Below are 19,873 nucleotides of genomic sequence, written 5' to 3' on the forward strand. Positions count from 1 at the left end.
CAGTGTAACATCAGAACAAGCCACATGTTTTAGTGTGAGCATCAGAACAAGCGACATGTTTCAGGCTCTGCTGCCACCATTTGGTCAAACATATCAAAGACAAACATTCAGTTCAACAAATGCCCTATGGGTGAAGTGTGCACTGAATTTAGGCAGTGATGAAATGTAACTATGTACATTTACTCAAGTACTGTACTTAAGTACACTTTTGAGGTACTTACTTGAGTAATTGAGCTTGACAAACAAATCCTCCGCACACTGACATAGATTTTACTATAGTACTTTATTAAAGGGAACAATGTGTTTCACGTTCAGCGTCATCAGGTTCACCTCAGATCTGACCTGAGCATTCACAGGTGTGTTTAAATGCTTGCTGGTCACATGACCAATTTCATTTATTTCTAAGCAAGACTCAAACAGTAAACACATCACAGTATACAAAAACGATACAATTACATCAATCATGAAGTTAAAAAATATGTATCAACCATCAAAGTTAAAAACTTCAAAATTTCAATGCATGAATATTATAGCAAAATCTACTTACATATGAGCAAACAATAATACACAAAACGAGGAAATAAAGTAGAAAATACTATATCCCAGCTTGAGACCACAGCCAGTACCTATATAGAGAAATACAAATACCTTTATGCAGAAAAAAATTATAACATGACAAGAATAATATACAGTACAGACCAAAAGTTTGGACACACCTTCTCATTCAATGAGTTTCCTTTCTTTTCATGACTATTGACATTGTAGATTCACACTGAAGGCATCAAAACTATGAATTAACACATTTGGAATTATATACTTAACAAAAAAGTGTGAAACAACTGAAAATATGTCTTATATTCTAGGTTCTTCAAAGTAGCCACCTTTTGCTTTGATTACTGCTTCGCACACTCTTGGCATTCTCTTGATGAGCTTCAAGAGGTAGTCACCTGAAATGGTCTTCCAACAGTCTTGAAGTAGTTCCCAGAGATGCTTAGCACTTGTTGGCCCTTTTGCCTTCACTCTGCGGTCCAGCTCACCCCAAACCATCTCGATTGGGTTCAGGTCCGGTGACTGTGGAGGCCAGGTCATCTGGCGCAGCACCCCATCACTCTCCTTCTTGGTCAAATAGCCCTTACACAGCCTGGAGGTGTGTTTGGGGTCATTGTCCTGTTGAAAAATAAATGATGGTCCAACTAAACGCAAACCGGATGGAATAGCATGCCGCTGCAAGATGCTGTGGTAGCCATGCTGGTTCAGTATGCCTTCAATTTTGAATAAATCCCCAACAGTGTCACCAGCAAAGCACCCCCACACCATCACACCTCCTCCTCCATGCTTCACGGTGGGAACCAGGCATGTAGAGTCCATCCGTTCACCTTTTCTGCGTCGCACAAAGACACGGTGGTTGGAACCAAAGACCTCAAATTTGGACTCATCAGACCAAAGCACAGATTTCCACTGGTCTAATGTCCATTCCTTGTGTTCTTTAGCCCAAACAAGTCTCTTCTGCTTGTTGCCTGTCCTTAGCAGTGGTTTCCTAGCAGCTATTCTACCATGAAGGCCTGATTCACACAGTCTCCTCTTAACAGTTGTTCTAGAGATGTGTCTGCTGCTAGAACTCTGTGTGGCATTGACCTGGTCTCTAATCTGAGCTGCTGTTAACCTGCGATTTCTGAGGCTGGTGACTCGGATGAACTTATCCTCCGCAGCAGAGGTGACTCTTGGTCTTCCTTTCCTGGGGCGGTCCTCATGTGAGCCAGTTTCTTTGTAGCGCTTGATGGTTTTTGCGACTGCACTTGGGGACACTTTCAAAGTTTTCCCAATTTTTCGGACTGACTGACCTTCATTTCTTAAAGTAATGATGGCCACTCGTTTTTCTTTACTTAGCTGCTTTTTTCTTGCCATAATACAAATTCTAACAGTCTATTCAGTAGGACTATCAGCTGTGTATCCACCTGACTTCTGCACAACACAACTGATGGCCCCAACCTCATTTATAAGGCAAGAAATCCCACTTATTAAACCTGACAGGGCACACCTGTGAAGTGAAAACCATTTCAGGTGACTCCTCTCCTACCTCTTGAAGCTCATCAAGAGAATGCAGAGTGTGTGCAAAGCAGTAATCAGAGCAAAAGGTGGCTACTTTGAAGAAACTAGAATATAAGGCGTATTTTCAGTTGTTTTACACTTTTTACATATTTCCACATGTGTTAATTCATAGTTTTGATGCCTTCAGTGTGAATCTACAATGTCAATAGTCATGAAAAGAAAGGAAACTCATTGAATGAGAAGGTGTGTCCAAACTTTTGGTCTGTACTGTACATCCTACAAATCTATCCCTTACTCACTACTGTGAGAGTGACGAAATCTGTGATAGTGCAGGCTTGACTTTCCCTATGCAGGATAGTACAGCTTTCCCTACGCAGGGTGATGGCTAAGCTTTCCCTATGTATCCTACGGGGAGAAAAAGAAAAAACAGGTTAAAGAAAACAACTCAAATCCTGTGAATCATTCATTCCAAAAGGTTCAACAGTGACAGTTCATTAATCCAAAACGCTTCCCTTCTCAGGAGCTGTTTGATGATGTTCCTCCTCGGATTAGGCAACACTCTTTCAATTCCAATAAATCTGAGGGAAGCTGCAGAACTATGATTTTTATCTTTGTAATGTCTGGCGATTTTGTGTCCTGGACTAAGCTTTTATACAATAGCCCCCGGGCCAGAATACTTACCAATAAAACTCTTTCTGATCCTTTCCGGCTGGGTAGGGGCACGAGGCAGGGCTGCCCACTTAGCCCTCTACTGTTCGCGTTAGCCATAGAACCGCTGGCCGAGACTATTCGTTTGCATCCAGATGTACATGGTTATAATACAGAATACACCAAGAATAAGATATCATTGTACGCGGACGACATTTTGTTATTTGTCACGCAGCCTAGGATTACAATTCCCTCAATTTTGAAAACATTTCAATTCTTTGGCAGTTTCTCGGGGTACAAGATTAACTGGGGTAAAAGCGAGTTGCTTCCAGTACAAATTATAGATCAAGATTGGCTCTAACAGTTTCCCCTCAGAATAGCGTCAGACAGTTTAACTTATTTGGGGATAGTAGTTACCAAGAAGTATAACGATCTTTACAAGGCCAATTTCCCCACCCTGTTAAATAAGTTAGCAAACAATATACAATTTTGGAAAACACTCCCCATTTCTCTGCTGGGCAGAGTGAATGCTATTAAGATGATTTTTCTCCCCCAGCTACTTTATCTTTTTCATAATCTACCTATTTACCTTGCCAAATCTTTTTTCACTAAATTGGACTCAATCATTCTCCCCTTTGTATGGAATTACAAGTCTCATAGAATAAAGAAGGACCATCTTTGTAAACACAAGACTAATGGAGGGCTGGCGCTGCCTAATTTTATTTTATATTATTGGGCTACTGGGATACGCTCTATGGTATATTGGTTAGATGATAACCCAATAACCTTTGATGGGTTAGAGATGGAACGGGAAGACTGTCTACCCTATTCTATTAGAGCTGTTGTACTATCTCCCGTTCCAGTCAATAGATCTTGTTTTAAACATAACCCTGTAATTCTTGCTTTAATTAAGATTTGGAAACAACTAAGGAACCATTTCAAACTTAAGGCAGTTTCATTTCTGCTACCTATAACTGCAAACCCCTCTTTCACTCCCTCAGCTCTGGATGAGGCCTTTTCCTCTTGGAAACGACTGGGGATTGGTATTGTTGGTAACCTATACATAGAAGGGACTTTTGCCTCTTTCCAACAACTCCAGGAAAGGTTTAATTTACAGAGGAATCAGTTTTTCAGATATCTTCAGATTAGGAATTATGTCAGAACACACCTCCCTAATTTCGAGAAGGCAAACCCAGACAAGATAGAGAGTTTATTTAATCTGTTCCCTAATCCACGCTACATAATTTCACAACTATATGGGATTTTACAAAACATGTACCTTCCCAAGATGGATAGAATAAAAGAAGAATGGGAAAGAGAGTTCGGAGCCCTGATTCCTCCCAATGTGTGGGAAGAGAGTTTGGAGCACATCCATGAATGTTCTATAAACGCCCGACACTGTTTGATTCAATTTAAAATATTGCACAGACTTCATTACTCCCAAACAAAGCTGCATAGAATATTTCCTGAAGTCTCTCCCTTGTGTGAGAAATGTGAGTCCATGGAGGGTACTCTATCTCATAGTTTCGCTCTCTGCCCCAAACTTCAAAATTATTGGCATGAAGTATTTGATTTCTTTTCGATGATTTGGGGGATTCAATTAGACCCAGATCTTAGTTTAATAATTCTGGGAACATCTGAGGGGCTAAGGAAGCTAAATTGTGCACAACAACAACTTCTGGCATATGGCCTTATAACAGCAAAAAAACTGATCCTACTCAACTGGAAGAAGAAAGAGGTCCCCTCATTTAAACAATGGTTGACTGTTTTGACAGACACTTTACATTTGGAGAGAATTCGATTTATTCTGAAAGACAAGTTGAGGGACTTTGATAAAATCTGGCAACCTTTGGTCTCTCATCTCGAAAGACAATCTGATTGAGTCCCTAGTTGGATGCTCTCCTAGGGGGTGGGGGTGAGGGGAGAGGGGTGGGGTGGGGTGGGGGTACTCACGGTACTGCCCTTCTTTTTTTTTTTTTTTTTTTTTTTTGTTCTGTCTGTTTTGTTTTATCTGCTTTGTTGATGTTACTTGTTACACAGTTTTTGTCATTAGTCTGGTTTGTTAGGGATTACTTTTTACTTATGTAAAAAACATGGAAACATAATTGTTAACTGTCAATTTCTTTATGTGACCAGTTTCCTATTAATAAACATATTTGAGACGATGTAATGTCTGGCGATGGCGTAATCAAGATTATTGTTTCTGATAGCCGCTTTATGCTCAGCAATCCTCAACTTCAGATTACGCTTTGTTTGGCCAACATACATCAAGCCACATGGGCAAATAAGCACATAAATTACATGAGTGGAAAGACAATTGATAAATTCTTTTACATTGTATTTCTTTCCCAAATGGGGATGATTAAATGTTTTTGTATCAAATGTGTTGGCACAATGTGCACATTTTCCACATCTATAATTCCCATAAACTTGCTGAGAAAGCCAGTTGGTTTGTGTTGGTTCACTATACATGGAACTGACAACAGCGTCTCTCACATTTCTGCCTCTCTTGAAGCAAAAGCGAGGTCTGGAGGCAGATGGATGGTTTAGGCTCGGGTCACATTCTAGTACTTTCCAATGTCTATTAATAATTTGTTTGACTTGCCTTGAAGCTGTGGAATATTCTGACACATAGGTGGTTCTGTTCATATTTTCATGCTGAGAAGGTGGAGGATTTATTAATTCATCCCTCTCCCTCTTATTAGCCTTCTCAATAGCCCTGCCAATAAGAGATTTGTCATATCCCCTTTGTTTGAACCATTCAGCCATTTCTTTAGCCTTGTGGTAATGTGGTAATCCTCTTCATTACTGCATATTCTTCTCAACCTGATGAACTGCCCATATGGGATATTATTAATGAGGTGGTGAGGATGGAAACTAGTTGCATGTAAAACAGTGTTTCTATCGGTGTTTTTACGATAGATAGATGTCTCCAATCTCCTGTTGTCATTCACAGAAATAAGTAGATCTAAAAAATGAATCTTTTTGACTATATTCCATAGTGAATTTCAAGTTAGAATATGTTCCATTAATGTAATCATTGAATGCCTTAAGGTCATCTTCACTGCCTACAAATCCCATCACAATGTCATCAATAAATCTGCGAAAAAACAAAATGTTACCAGAAAATGGATTGTTATTAAATATATGCTTTTCTTCCCACAATCCCATATACAATTTTGCATAGTTAGGGGCAAAAGGTGACCCCATACTCGTGCCTTGAGATTGCAAAAAATATTTTTTATCAAACATAAAGAAATTAGACTTCAGAATAAACTTCGTCAGTATCATAAGCAGTTTGGCAGGGAGAGCATCTTTTCTAGGTTCCAAGTTAAGGTCCATGGCTTCTAAACCACCTTCATGTGGGATGTTGGTATAAAGGGCTTCAACATCAAAAGTAACCAGAAAAGAATTTTCAGGCATAGTAATGTGAGTCAGCAATTTTAAGACATCAGTGGTGTCCGCCACATATGATGGTAATGTCTTCACGCCTTATATTCTAGTTTCTTCAAAGTAGCCACCTTTTGCTCTGATTACTGCTTTGCACACACTCTGCATTCTCTTGATGAGCTTCAAGAGGTAGTCACCTGAAATGGTTTTCACTTCACAGGTGTGCCCTGTCAGGTTTAATAAGTGGGATTTCTTGCCTTATAAATGGGGTTGGGACCATCAGTTGTGTTGTGCAGAAGTCAGGTGGATACACAGCTGATAGTCCTACTGAATAGACTGTTAGAATTTGTATTATGGCAAGAAAAAAGCAGCTAAGTAAAGAAAAATGAGTGGCCATCATTACTTTAAGAAATGAAGGTCAGTCAGTCTGAAAAATTGGGAAAACTTTGAAAGTGTCCCCAAGTGCAGTCGCAAAAACCATCAAGCGCTACAAAGAAACTGGCTCACATGAGGACCGCCCCAGGAAAGGAAGACCAAGAGTCACCTCTGCTGCGGAGGATAAGTTCATCCGAGTCACCAGCCTCAGAAATCGCAGGTTAACAGCAGCTCAGATTAGCGACCAGGTCAATGCCACACAGAGTTCTAGCAGCAGACACATCTCTAGAACAACTGTTAAGAGGAGACTGTGTGAATCAGGCCTTCATGGTAGAATAGCTGCTAGGAAACCACTGCTAAGGACAGGCAACAAGCAGAAGAGACTTGTTTGGGCTAAAGAACACAAGGAATGGACATTAGACCAGTGGAAATCTGTGCTTTGGTCTGATGAGTCCAAATTTGAGGTCTTTGGTTCCAACCACCGTGTCTTTGTGCGACGCAGAAAAGGTGAACGGATGGACTCTACATGCCTGGTTCCCACCGTGAAGCATGGAGGAGGAGGTGTGATGGTGTGGGGGTGCTTTGCTGGTGACACTGTTGGGGATTTATTCAAAATTGAAGGCATACTGAACCAGCATGGCTACCACAGCATCTTGCAGCGGCATGCTATTCCATCCGGTTTGCGTTTAGTTGGACCATCATTTATTTTTCAACAGGACAATGACCCCAAACACACCTCCAGGCTGTGTAAGGGCTATTTGACCAAGAAGGAGAGTGATGGGGTGCTGCGCCAGATGACCTGGCCTCCACAGTCACCGGACCTGAACCCAATCAAGATGGTTTGGGGTGAGCTGGACCGCAGAGTGAAGGCAAAAGGGCCAACAAGTGCTAAGCATTTCTGGGAACTCCCTCAAGACTGTTGGAAGACCATTTCAGGTGACTACCTCTTGAAGCTCATCAAGAGAATGCCAAGAGTGTGCGAAGCAGTAATCAAAGCAAAAGGTGGCTACTTTGAAGAACCTGGAATATAAGACATATTTTCAGTTGTTTTACACTTTTTTGTTAAGTATATAATTCCACATGTGTTAATTCATAGTTTTGATGCCTTCAGTGTGAATCTACAATTTTCATAGTCGTGAAAATAAAGAAAACTCTTTGAATGAGAAGGTGTGTCCAAACTTTTGGTCTGTACTGTACTTTTATTTGTACTGTTGATACTAAAAGCAACATGATGTAAGTTTTTGACCTTATAATGACAGCTTTTGAGTCATGTTGATAGTACAGTGTTTGTTTAGTTTAGTTTAGCTTATTTAAAGAAGGGACAATGCACATTAATTAACATGAGAACCATCATGTAAATGTGCCAGATTTAGTCATACAGGCTCATTTTCCACTGCAGGCATTAAAAAAACAGACATAAAACACAACCCATGTGCACAAACAAGTCAAATAAGACAAGCACTCCTCCAGACCATGACCGCTGTCCCTGACAGGTGTCTGAATGGTGCCTGTCTCTTGTTTTTGCACTATGTAACTTCAGTGAGAGGATCACAGCGTTACATACATGTTTACTTCAACATACAAGTTTTCAACACATCACATTGTTATGATGTCATGAGTTTTGTTTGTAGTTAGCACCTACATTACATCTGACTCGAGAACTATTCATATGTTTAACTTTCACTTTTACCAAAGTAATATTTTAACACAATATCTTTACTTTTACTCAGTGACTTTTGACTTTTGGGTTCTGTTTACAACAGTGAACTGCAGTAAGCAGCAGGTTAAGATGAGTATAAATACAATGGAATTTAACTAAGACATCAAATTTGGTGATGACACTATAGAGATTGTTCACAAAACTATAGTAAGTGAAATAAAATGTGTTATTTTAATAATCCAAGACAGCTTCATATTTGAACATTTTTGGAGAATTTAATATTCAATGATTTTGTTTTCTTCACTGTGCCTGGAGAATCTTTGTCAGCTCACTGTGGGACAGTAGTGTTAATAGTGACATTTGCATTCTGCTTGTTGTCATTTTGCCAGTATTGTAGTCAACTTCTGGATACAGTGGAAAAACAGAATTGGATACTTTAAAACGACATTAACAAGTTGTCATTAAATGTAAATAAAACTAAATATATTATATTTGGACATTGAAAAAACAATAATCGAGTACAAATAATGATAGATAATGTTGAAATAGAAAGAGTACATGAGAACACATTTATGGGAGTTGTCATAGATCAAAACCAAGACAAGACCAAGACCAGAGTGTATCAAGACCGAGACAAGACCAAGACCAGAGTGTATCAAGACCGAGACAAGACCAAAACCAGAGTGTATCAAGACCGAGACAAGACCAAGACCAGTGCGACTCCCACACTGCATGATACACAATTAAACCAGGCACTCCTAAATTCATCCCCACAGGAGACAGATGAAAGTTCGTCTTCACTCACCTCTTAACTAACCCTAACCCTGCCACAGATACAGTATAAAGTAAATGTGCATGTGAACTTTGTCTTGATAAAATAACACAAAAAAATTGCAGGAGTGAATTTTAAGTGTGGGTATTTTAATTTGTTTTCTGTGAGCAAACTGAGCTGAAATCAACTACACCATCTTTATTCAGCGTTCCTGTTTCATGTCTTACCATCCACCTTACGCAGTCAGATGTTCTGGGTGACTCTGGCCTTCCCATAGAAACCATCATTAAGTACAGTTTGTATCAAACAAGTCGGTGATATCCCTGCACTTGTGGTCTTGACTGGTCTTGAAATAAAAGCCAGAGTGCTCTTCCTCTGAGACTGAGACAAGGACAAGTAAAGATAGGGTTGATTCTGAGACGAGAAGAGACCTTCAAAAAGGGTCTTGGGATGGACCTGACATGTGCTGTGCTGAAAAGACCGAATCAGTGGGAACAGCTACATACAGTACATCGTTTCACCAGACCATATCAAAGCATTTCCCCTCTGAGTGTGCCTCAGCTTCTCTAGGTTGAGTATTCCCCCGCAGTTTTACTCTATATTTGGATTGTCATTTTTGTTGAGAAGATCTCAGAACAATTAGACTGTATCACTTTGTGATTTACACTGAGGAGTCCGGGAAAAAGTTATAATGTACGTTTATTCAAATCACATCCACCACTGTCAGATATGTCAGTGACATGTTCATGTAAGGTTTGTGATTATCAGCCTGCCTGCTGATGTGATGACACAGAATGTGCACTCAGATTCAATATCAGTGCACATCCCAACATTTCTAATGATTACTTACTGAGTCACCTCAAAGATCTGTAGCCAAGAGCAGTTTGATCAGTCAGAGCTGCAGAGACGATAAGACAGGTACGTTTTGTTCCTGTGATGCTCAACATACTGTTTCTGGAGCTTTCCTCTCTGTACACAGACATCTTTGAACAGACAGAATACCATGATTTGTTTTGTTAGATGGTATCTGTGACTAAAGATGTCATTATTGTATTAAATGGATTAGCTGGATCTTAAAGAACAAGGCTTGGTTTGGATGGTTGGATGTGATGTGATGTGATGTGATGTGATGTTATAAAGAGACATTTGTAATCAAGCAAAAGAGGACATGCTCAAATATTTTAATATTGGCTAAAGACAAAACTTAAAACATCTGAGAGGTAAATGGTGATGTTGTAATGTACCTGTGACATATGACAGACAGGGTGACATCATGGGGGCATTATGTTGCTAAGCTCCTGCAGTCCGGGCCTGCTGTGCTGCAGTGCCAGGTTATGTAACCTCTGTCTGTTGATGTGTGGACGTGATGTGGCCATGTGTGGTCTGAAGCTTACAAACTGCGCAACACAAATGACGCAGATGAAGACTTCTTGTTGGCATATTTGCTGCAATATGACATCCTGTTAAAATCAACTGGTAAATATATAATATACAAATACATCGGCATTATACAAATGCTGTTACAAGCAGAGTATGTCGAAGTGAGGACGTTTATAATGCAGTGAAACCAACATGATTGTGTCCATTTAACACTAACCTGTCCCCTTTTCTGTGGGGAGCTGCGCACTAAACAGCGTTATTACGGTAAGAGAGCCGCTGTGTAGGCACGCCCCCGCGTTCAGCCAGTGTCCATCCAGGAAGAGCAGCTGTCTGTCAGTTTGTCAGACTGTCCTCCTGTTGATGTGACCGAACGAAGACACAACGGACAGGTGAGTGGGTCAGGACATGGGACAGGACATGCAGGCATGTGGTCAAATATTATTCAGCTTTATTCGCAGCTCGTGGCTGGCAGGTCGGAAGAGAAAGCTACGTTATTAGCTAGCTGACATAAGTTTAGCTAACTGTCATAATGTTAGCTCCTATAATTCATGTGACGCTCGGTAATTCCGCTTTACACCCTAATATGGGAGAATACATAACAGGTGTTGTGAGACAACGACGGTAGATAATCATTCACAATTCAATCTATTAATGATCCTTTTAAAGTTACCTTGCGCGGTGATGACGAAGGTACATGTTACTATATGCAACATGTTATTGACATAAGGCCGTTTGTGAAGTCCGAACTCAACGTAAGCCACCGTCCATTACTTCTGCTGCTGAATTCTAACTTGACGGCACCGCCCACTACAGGGCATCGTGGTGGGGGCCGAGTGTATGAAGTACACAATGTACCACATGTTAATTCTTTTGCTTTATTGAAATAAGGTGCCTTTTGACAATGATATGTATGCCGAATTTTCAAACGGTAACTAACAATTAAACAGGGGCTGCGCATTGTGTTTTATGGAGAATAACGGTGTGTTAGTAAGCGAGGCAACGTTAAAGTACCACTATTTTGAATGGAACTTGGCTTCCAGGGATGTTAGCTTTGCGGGTTCCTGCCACCTTGGCGAATAAGGATGATCCTTCATGTAGATGTGATCGTACGTGTTTTTGTGTGTTTTGTCAGTGTGTGTCGGTGTCGTTGTGCCAGGCCAGAGGGAAGAGTTTTATAAATAGATGGTTTGACATTAAGGGCTGGATTCCTGACCTTCTGCTGGTCAGACTGAAGCACTGCGCAGACTCATAGGGAGGGTTCAGTAGGGTTCAGTAGGGTTCAGTGACTCTGGATGCATCAACCTGCTCTTATTATTATAGAACTGAACCCAAAGCCCCCAAGATGGTCTTCTGTGCAGTTCTGGACTATTGTATGTCTAATATTGTGCCTAAACTTCAAGTAGGGCTGACATCCGGGCATCCATGTAGGAGCTCCAGGAACTCCTTGGCAAATTATAACAAAATATATTGAACATGCAATTTGATTCATCAACATATTTCCATGTAATCTCACAGAAAGGATATCTCTTTTTAGTGGTGTTAGCGTCTGTGATATGACGCTAACATATATTTGCATTCTTTACAGAAGTAAAATACTAAAGTAATTCCACACTATAAAAACTTCATAATAAGTCTTGAAATAACTCAAATGGTGGAATTTATGTGTTTGTTTGTTTTATAGAAAACATGCCTTTCAAACCTGCTGGTTATATCACATGTTTAAAAGAAAATCTGTTATGGTTTAGGGTTAACAAATTTGCTGAAACAGCTGCAGTACAGTTTCCAGCTGAGGTTTAAAGGTGGCCATTAGAATAGTTCAGAAGTTTAAATTCTGCAGCCTCTGGCTTTAGAAAGCTGCTACCAACAGTTTGTCTCCTACATCAACTCACCAGCAGCAGTCGTCTGTCTGAACTAACGTACACGCTTCGTGCACTTCCTCGTGCTCTGCTACAATAGTTTGCACAATGCATGTCTTAATCAACTGATTACCTAAAAATTCTTGTTCAACATTTAATCCTTCTCATCTTCAAACCAGTTAGATGCGCTTGCCAAACATATATGTGCTGTGTCAGTCATGTGTCTGTTGGTTCTTTTTGGTCGGTGCATTTAGTATTTGGGATATGTTTTTATGTCTCCCCTTTGACACGGTAAATTAGGAGTTTTTTTAACTGATGCATCTGTAGTTTCATCTCCAATGAGTTGGCTCCTTTTTAGCTCTTAGTTTTCTCGTTTGCTGAAAAAATTTGCATATCAGTCATATGACTGACTGCCAGCCTTTTGATAGCTGACAAATCAGATAGTTAGCATTAAACCCCCTGTAGTATGACACACTTCTGTAGCATGTTATGTAACTTGTAACTTCTAAACTCAAAGTTTAAAGTGGCAATCTTGGAAGATTTCCGGAAGCGGCAATTGCAGGTGTATTTTTGGACCTCACTGCTACCCAGAGATCCAGTGCCGCCTGTGTGATGACAGTCAGTTGGCACCTTTTTATAAAGTTTCATCGTCCGCTGTTATCGGTCTTTTCTTTATTTGTTCAATCACGACTGTTAACAGTAACATTAACCGTTTACTCCCAACGCTAGCAGAGACCAGGACAAACAGAGTCGCGTGTGAACCACCGACTCTCTCTGGCCAACCAACCACTGCTGGGTGAACGCGTCACTAACTTTGCATTGCTCACGATATTTTCCAGGAAAGTCACCACCAACACCAGTGTACATCTTTGGTATTACAGCAAATGCAAGGGCTCTCATCAGTGGGCCACAGGCTAACTTATTTGTCTCTCTAGATTGTGGCTCTATTGTCGGTTGGTTCAACTTTATGTGGTCTTTGCTCCACATAATGAAAAATACAAGAGCTCTACATTGGCACACATTCAGCTACAATCTGACTGTAAATGGAAGAGCAGCAGTTATCAAAGTATTCAAGCAAGGCTAAAAACAAGGTGTATTTTGTGTGGTGCATAGCAGCATTACGTCGCCGTCACTGGACAATGAAGTGTACAGAAGCTGTTAAATTGATTTTGCTTCATCTTTAGAGGATCAGTGTGTGTGCACACTGTTGCTCACTGTGTTGGGGACATGTAATGTGAAATAACGGTCAGCAGAAGTGCAGTGCAACCACAAACTACAGCCAGACATCACTGCTAGGTTAAACAGCACTACAGTACATACTTGTTTTTTGTGTATGAGTATGATGTGTCTGATGATTTCATATTAAAGTATTAAGAATTTTTTTAACGGGACGATCCACTGCAATTAAAGAAAAAACAACAAAAAGTAGTTGTTTGCCACAAGCCTCCAGAACAGCTCCAGTGCTTTTCTCATTGTTTCTCCACTTTGCTGGAGGGATGAACATAGGGCTGGGCGATATGGCCAAAACTGTTATCACGATATGTTTTTTTTTATATTGATCGATGTCGATAATTATCACGATATACAACAATAATAATGTTGATTGACAGTTTTAAGAGTATTCTCCTTAGGACAGAACCCAAAACAAACCAGGTTAATTATGGTTTATGAAATACAATTATTTATTGTCAGAATGAATAGGTGACAAACATTCAGCAGAACCAACCACCCAAATGGCTTTATGTTAAACACTAAATAAATAAAATGATGAATATGCACAACCAATTGCTTGTTTCAAACATGTCTCAAACATTTTATAGGTAATACTGAACTGAACATTGATTAAAGAAAATACAATAAAAAGGTAAATGTTGAGGATGATAATGCTACTGTATTCTTTGAATATTGCACATTCTTGAGCTTGCAGGTAGTTGTTCAGTTCAGCTTTAATGCCTCCTGTTCTGATGTGGTTCGGACGTGCGACCAGACCACATATCAGCGGTGACATCCCTGAGCTGCTCCTCCAACTTTACCCTTCACTCTGTGTAGAGCTGATTTTTCAACTGTGCTTATAGGCATCGTATCTTTAGCGATACAGTACGTAATTGCGCTGGTTATGTCTTTGTGTCGCTTCGGTTTCTTCTCATATGGGGTAATGGCTGAAAAAGCAGCGGCAATTGTTGGTTGTGGGGCTGGGCTGTTGGCTACTTGAGGAGAGGCTGACGCTAGCATGATAGTGCAAACTCATGCTTTTTGAAGTACTGTTTGGGACGGTACCTTTTGAGATGATAGAAGAGGTTGGCGGTGTTTCCAGTACTGCTGAGGACTAGGGATGTAACGATACACTCAACTCACGATTCGATACGGTTCACGTTCTTTTGTTCACTATACGATTTTCTCACAATTTTTTTTTTAATCAAAATGAGCTACAGACAAATTATGACCAAATAAAATGATCTTGAGGCGCTTTCTTTACAGAAACTCTGTAAAACAGTTTGTGTCCTCTTATAAAAAGTGCAACTTAAATGGTCATGTTAAACAACAAAATACATGAAAAATATCTATATATATCTATATATATATATTCTTTAGAAACAATCTCACAAGTAAACTGGTATTAACTGGTGTAATTCAATATCTTAAATAACAAAATAATATAAAATCTTGACCAAAAAAAGAGGTCCTTTCTTTACAGAAACACTGTTAAACACTGGCCAGGTAAAGTATCAGCCCTCCGGAGAACCTCAACCACATGAGCTCTTACCTCCTGGTAGAGTTTTGGCACCACCACCTGGCTGAAGTGCTGTCGTGACGGGATGCGGTATCTTGGCTCCAGCGTATTCATCAACAGCCGAAAACCCTCATTTTCAACGACTGAAAATGGCCTCAAAACTTTTCCAATAAAATAACCAATTGCCCTGATAATTCCTTGCGCTCTTGCATTGTTATGGGGGAGAGGAGATGCAAAGCCTCTCGTCAGGGTGGTTTGCCCCTTCGGCAATTTTCGCTCAGGAGGTGGAGTAACGTTACTTTGCTTCTCACTGTGGTCGCAGCTAATATGCTGCTGCATGTTACTCGTGTTGCCGGTATATGTTAGAAGTCTCTTGCAATATTTACATGCTGTTTTGGTTTTGTCTGTCCATTTCTCACTGGTTGTATTTGTGTATATGGGGAATCCAAAATGCCGCCACACAGGTGATTTAAAACCGCTCGGTGCATCCGCTATTTCAAAGTTGTTGCCTGGCGCCGTCATGTCTTCCCTCGTTCTGTGCCACGTACCTACGTAGTGACGTTGGTCACGTGACTTGACGCCTGACGTTGACCAAATGAATCACCAACCAGTGACTTTTAAGATAACGTAACCTATTTCTAAAAAAAAAAAGGAAAAAAAGAACGTATCCTTCTTCTCTCGCATTCGCGATTAATTTTTTCTGTCAACCGGTGCGAATCGTCTCGCATTTGTACCGATTTTTAATCGCGTCACGATGCATCGTTACATCCCTACTGAGGACTGGCCGCCGACACATTTTGCACCTAATGGTGGTCTGTCCTTTGTCAGACTTCAGGAAGCCGAACTGTTTGGTATGACCTTTCTTCGGTACAATTTCTTTGTCTTCCACAGTTTCCACGCACTCAGTTTCGCTAGTTGGACCGCTCATTTTCATGTGTCGGCTAAACACACAGGTGGTCACCATCATTCTGAGTTGTTGTGAGTGGGAGGGGCCGGAAACATGTATCAACCACATGCATTTGTTTGTCTGCTGTGCTATGTGTGCTTAGTGTTTTCTAGGTAGAGGAAAACGGACTCAAAAATAACTATCAAAAATAAATGTCATAAATTTATCATCGTTCATCGGAAAATGTAATCATGAAAATGATCGAGATCGTTTTATCGCCCAGCCCTAGATGAACAGCATCGTTATGTCGCTCCCATTGTTCTCAGTTGGGTCGAGTTCCGGCCGTTGTGAATTTCATACAGTTTTTATTGCCAACATACTTCCAATGCATTGCTCAACATTTGATCATTTGAAAAGTGTTTTCTGGCAGATAAAGTGCTGTAATTATTTAGTAACCTGTCTTTTCCTCTTCACAGGAGGCAAGGGATCAGTTAACTTTGAAGAGATCTTCGTAAGATGTTGCCACAGCACCTGAAGCAGATCAGAGTCCTAATGCTCAACGACAAGGAGAATTTACAGAGAACCCTGTTCAGACTTGAACAAGGTAATACTTCTTTTGAACAACGTAAAGGCTAGGGGTTGTGGCTAAGTTGCATCGTGGGTAATGTAGGCACCAGGTTTTGAAAAGGAAGAAGAATGTGTGGAATAAAAACAGGTGATATCTCTGTTTGTTTTTAAACTGTCCACAATGAGTCCAACAGTGTTACAGGAGTCAATGATAGATCAGTAGACTACCTTCTCTGGTACCTACATTACTCACAATGGAAGTCAGCCACTGAGTGACATCACAGGAAGCAATTAATCAGATGACATGCAGCCTCCTCTGGAGCCAGTAAAGGCTTTACACCTCAAAGGCAGTTTTTTCTCACCACTGTGGCCAAGGGCTTGCTCATGGGGGAAATGTTGGCTCTCTGTAAATAAATGAATTTAGGAGTGTGGTCTAGAGCTGCTGTCAACAGATAACTTTTGTCGTGAATTGGTTCTATGCAAATAAAGATTGATTGATACTTTTTCACAGCAGTAGAACTCCCCGAGACCTGCAAACACTTTGATGTAAAACACACTTACAATATACGGACAATAGCCATCAGAAACACCATCAACAGTTTAATGACTTCTCAAACAAAAACACTGATGAAAACAGCACAATAGACAATGGCCACAGTAACATACCATGAACAGAACTCACCTGCTTCAGGATGTGTTTAGCTGGATGGGGTGGTGATCTGCTGCTTGTTGCCTGACCTGCAGCTTTGTTCAAACATACAGTACACACATACTGTTACCACTGCATTGAGTCTGTTGTGTCATTCTACTTCATATAAAGTAGGCACTGTACAAATAAGCTTTATTTAATTTGACAAAGACCTGCATTTAATTAGTAACAAGGTTTAACTGTAACATTCAGTAATAATTAAAATAACAACAACAACAATAAAAATAATTAAAACTGCAAGCAGTGATGAACTGGCCCTCGACCCACATACGGCGGGCCATGGCGCTGTCGGAGGGCGCGCGACTAGATGTGTGCTCGGCCATTGCCTGTGGAAAGGTTCCTACCTAAATGGGATCTGTGTCACTGAAAACACAACAGTGACATTTTCAGTGACTTCCTGTGTCCAGTGGGTGGGACTATGGATATGAGACAGTATTGCATGCATCGTATTCAGGGCGAAACACTGTACATGTGTGACGAATTTGGTGTAGATGCGAAATTGTACATTGGAAAAAAGAAAATGGCTGCATGCAATCCAAGATGGCCAACTTCCTGTTGGGGTGAGAAGTTCCACAAAATGAATTCCTGTCTAAATCGATGAGACCTGTGAGTCCTGCAACATATGAAGATCGGAGAAAGTTGTTGTTCACATGACCCGGCGTTAGGGGGCGCTATAGATATGACACTGTATTGATGCATCTATATTCAGGGCGAACCCCTCTACATGTGTAAGCAATTTGGTGTAGATGGTAAATTGTATGTTGAAGTTATAAGGACTTCCTGGTTATGGCGAAGGAGGCAAAAGCTTTTGACAACTTTTCATGTTCAAGGTCTGAGGATGATACTGAGTGAATGTGGAGTCTATGATGTGAAATCTATAGGATGAGTTCGTTAAAGTACGAGGCAGGAGAAGTGTGAAAACGGCGGCGAAATCTGAACTTCGAATCAAAATGGCTGACTTCCTGTTGGTCTGAGGGTTTGGGTGTTGATTCTTGTTTGGTGCGTCTGGTGATGATACATGCGTACCGAATTTTTCAACGTTAGGTGGCGCTATGGAGTCCCCTGGCCACACCCACCCCCAATCATGTGAAATTATTTAATGTATGTATTGTATGTAATATTTCACCAGATGTGACATATGTTCCCGGGCCCGAATAACATAGCAGAGACCACAAATCATCTTGTGAACTCGCATGCTTCAGAGTGGTGTAGATGGCTGAAGGCCCTTCTCCAGCAGCTGTTGGAGGCTTCTGCAAAAATGTCCTGAGTGCATCTGGACAGTTACAGTAGGTACTACTTCGTTGTGGCCGAGTTCACGCGTGATTCTCGCGTGATTCACGTGAGAATCACGCACCTTTTTAGTGGAGGATCAATTGTGTTTTCATGAGAAGCGGCAATGTGCCCAAACAACCACCAGGTGGCATCTGTGAGCAGGAGGACGACAACATGCAGCAGCAGGAAGCAGTGACCATGAACGGGGAATGGACAGAGTTGCCTGATTTATGTTTCTGTTCGTTGTTGCTTCAATACAAGAATGTAGCTAATAATACCTCACCCATTCCACACCTCATTCCAACTCCTTCCTTCAGCCTGTCGCTACAGGGTCCCTCTAGCAAGGACAAACTTAGTGAAAAAAATCATTCATCTGCCATCATCATCATCAACAACTCACTATGAAGCCTTTTAAATGTCTTTTAAGATCTTATTCTTTGTATTTTGTATTTATCTGTGATATTCCCATTTTATGTTTATCTGTTTTCGTTTTGCTTTTATGTTTAACTGTGGTCTTTTTTTGTGCACACGTCAAAGACCCTAAAGACATCTGAGGTTGTGATTTCACTCGCTCGCTGCAGCCACGGCTAAGCGGAGGCAGAAACAATTACGTACAGCCTACACAAGTTTCAACGTCCATACAAGCATTTAAGAAATGGTTCTTATCAGTTCCACAATTCAGAGAGGATTTTTACTCAACGAAAAAATGTATAAAGATCAGTTTTTAGGTTGAAGACACGACAGCAGCACGTATGCCCAGACGCTGATGTGTGTCAGCTGGGGCAGCGGGTCGGTGATCCATAAGACACATGAGAGCATTATGACTGATGTATAGCTCCCCTGGTAGAGCAGCTCCCTCAGTAAGCAGAATCATCCGCTAGTATGGGTTCGAATCTCAGTGTAGGTTGTACCTTTAGTTAATGTGTTTTCTTTTCTCATCATCATTATGATCACATATGGCTCCAAGTTTGAGCAAATAAATGAGCAAATGAGCATTAATTCTCCGCCGGGCTGCGGCTTTCCAGCTTGTGTAGAATAGAAAGCGCAAATATTTGTGTTAAATTCTGACACCACAACTGTAGCGTACCGAATATCAATAGATGATAACCAGAAAAAAAAACGTTCTATTGATCTGATTCACTGGCTTTCTTTCTTTCAGTTGTGGTTTAAGAATTTAACACAAATATTTGTGCTTTCTATTCCTTATATTTTCTACAACAGGCTTATAGAAAGAAGAACGATGCCACGTCATGTCAGACAGTTTTCTCTAGCTTTATTAAAATACATAATCAGCAGCTTCACAGTAGTCGGATATACAGAAGGTTATTTAAAGCGGATTGAGTCCCTGAAGCAGTCTCCCTGCAGGAGGAGATCCCTTGGCCATAATGTTCACTGTCTGCCAGTCACATGCCAGTTGGTGCTCCCTCTCTTTAATGCTATCACTTGCTTGATGACTTTGCCCAAGTGATCAATGTATTTGTTGCAGACCTCTTTGCTGTCCTCAGCGCGCCGGGGTGGGGGTGGGGGCACTGGCGTAGCAAGCTTTTCAAAAGTGTGGGAGATGGATGTGGTCTTTCC

The 19,873-nt window shown here is 40.8% G+C and overlaps 2 protein-coding genes across 5 annotated transcripts in view; one reads left to right on the forward strand and one right to left on the reverse strand.

Annotated features, from left to right (window-relative positions):
* The window catches only part of frrs1a (ferric-chelate reductase 1a), a 43,200-nt gene extending 32,617 nt beyond the window's left edge, over positions 1-10,583 (reverse strand). For 2 of the 3 annotated variants that reach the window (XM_084368532.1, XM_084368530.1), the window contains exon 1: positions 10,492-10,583. The gene's annotated coding sequence lies outside the window, so the exon portion shown is untranslated. Of the gene's footprint in view, positions 1-221; positions 269-10,491 lie in introns of those variants that run through there. The other variant, XM_084368531.1, reaches the window with a different exon arrangement.
* The window catches only part of agla (amylo-alpha-1, 6-glucosidase, 4-alpha-glucanotransferase a), a 77,734-nt gene continuing 68,440 nt past the window's right edge, over positions 10,580-19,873 (forward strand). The window contains exons 1-2 of one of the 2 annotated variants that reach the window (XM_084368529.1): positions 10,580-10,663; positions 16,224-16,351. In XM_084368529.1, coding sequence (XP_084224655.1) covers positions 16,264-16,351 — 88 coding nt within the window. In that variant the 5' untranslated portion in view covers positions 10,580-10,663; positions 16,224-16,263. The remainder of the gene's footprint in view (positions 10,664-16,223; positions 16,352-19,873) is intronic. The other variant, XM_084368528.1, reaches the window with a different exon arrangement.

This window comes from Pagrus pagrus (assembly GCF_965226575.1).
Source record: "Pagrus pagrus genome assembly, chromosome: 12".
Taxonomy (NCBI): Eukaryota; Metazoa; Chordata; class Actinopteri; order Spariformes; family Sparidae; genus Pagrus; species Pagrus pagrus.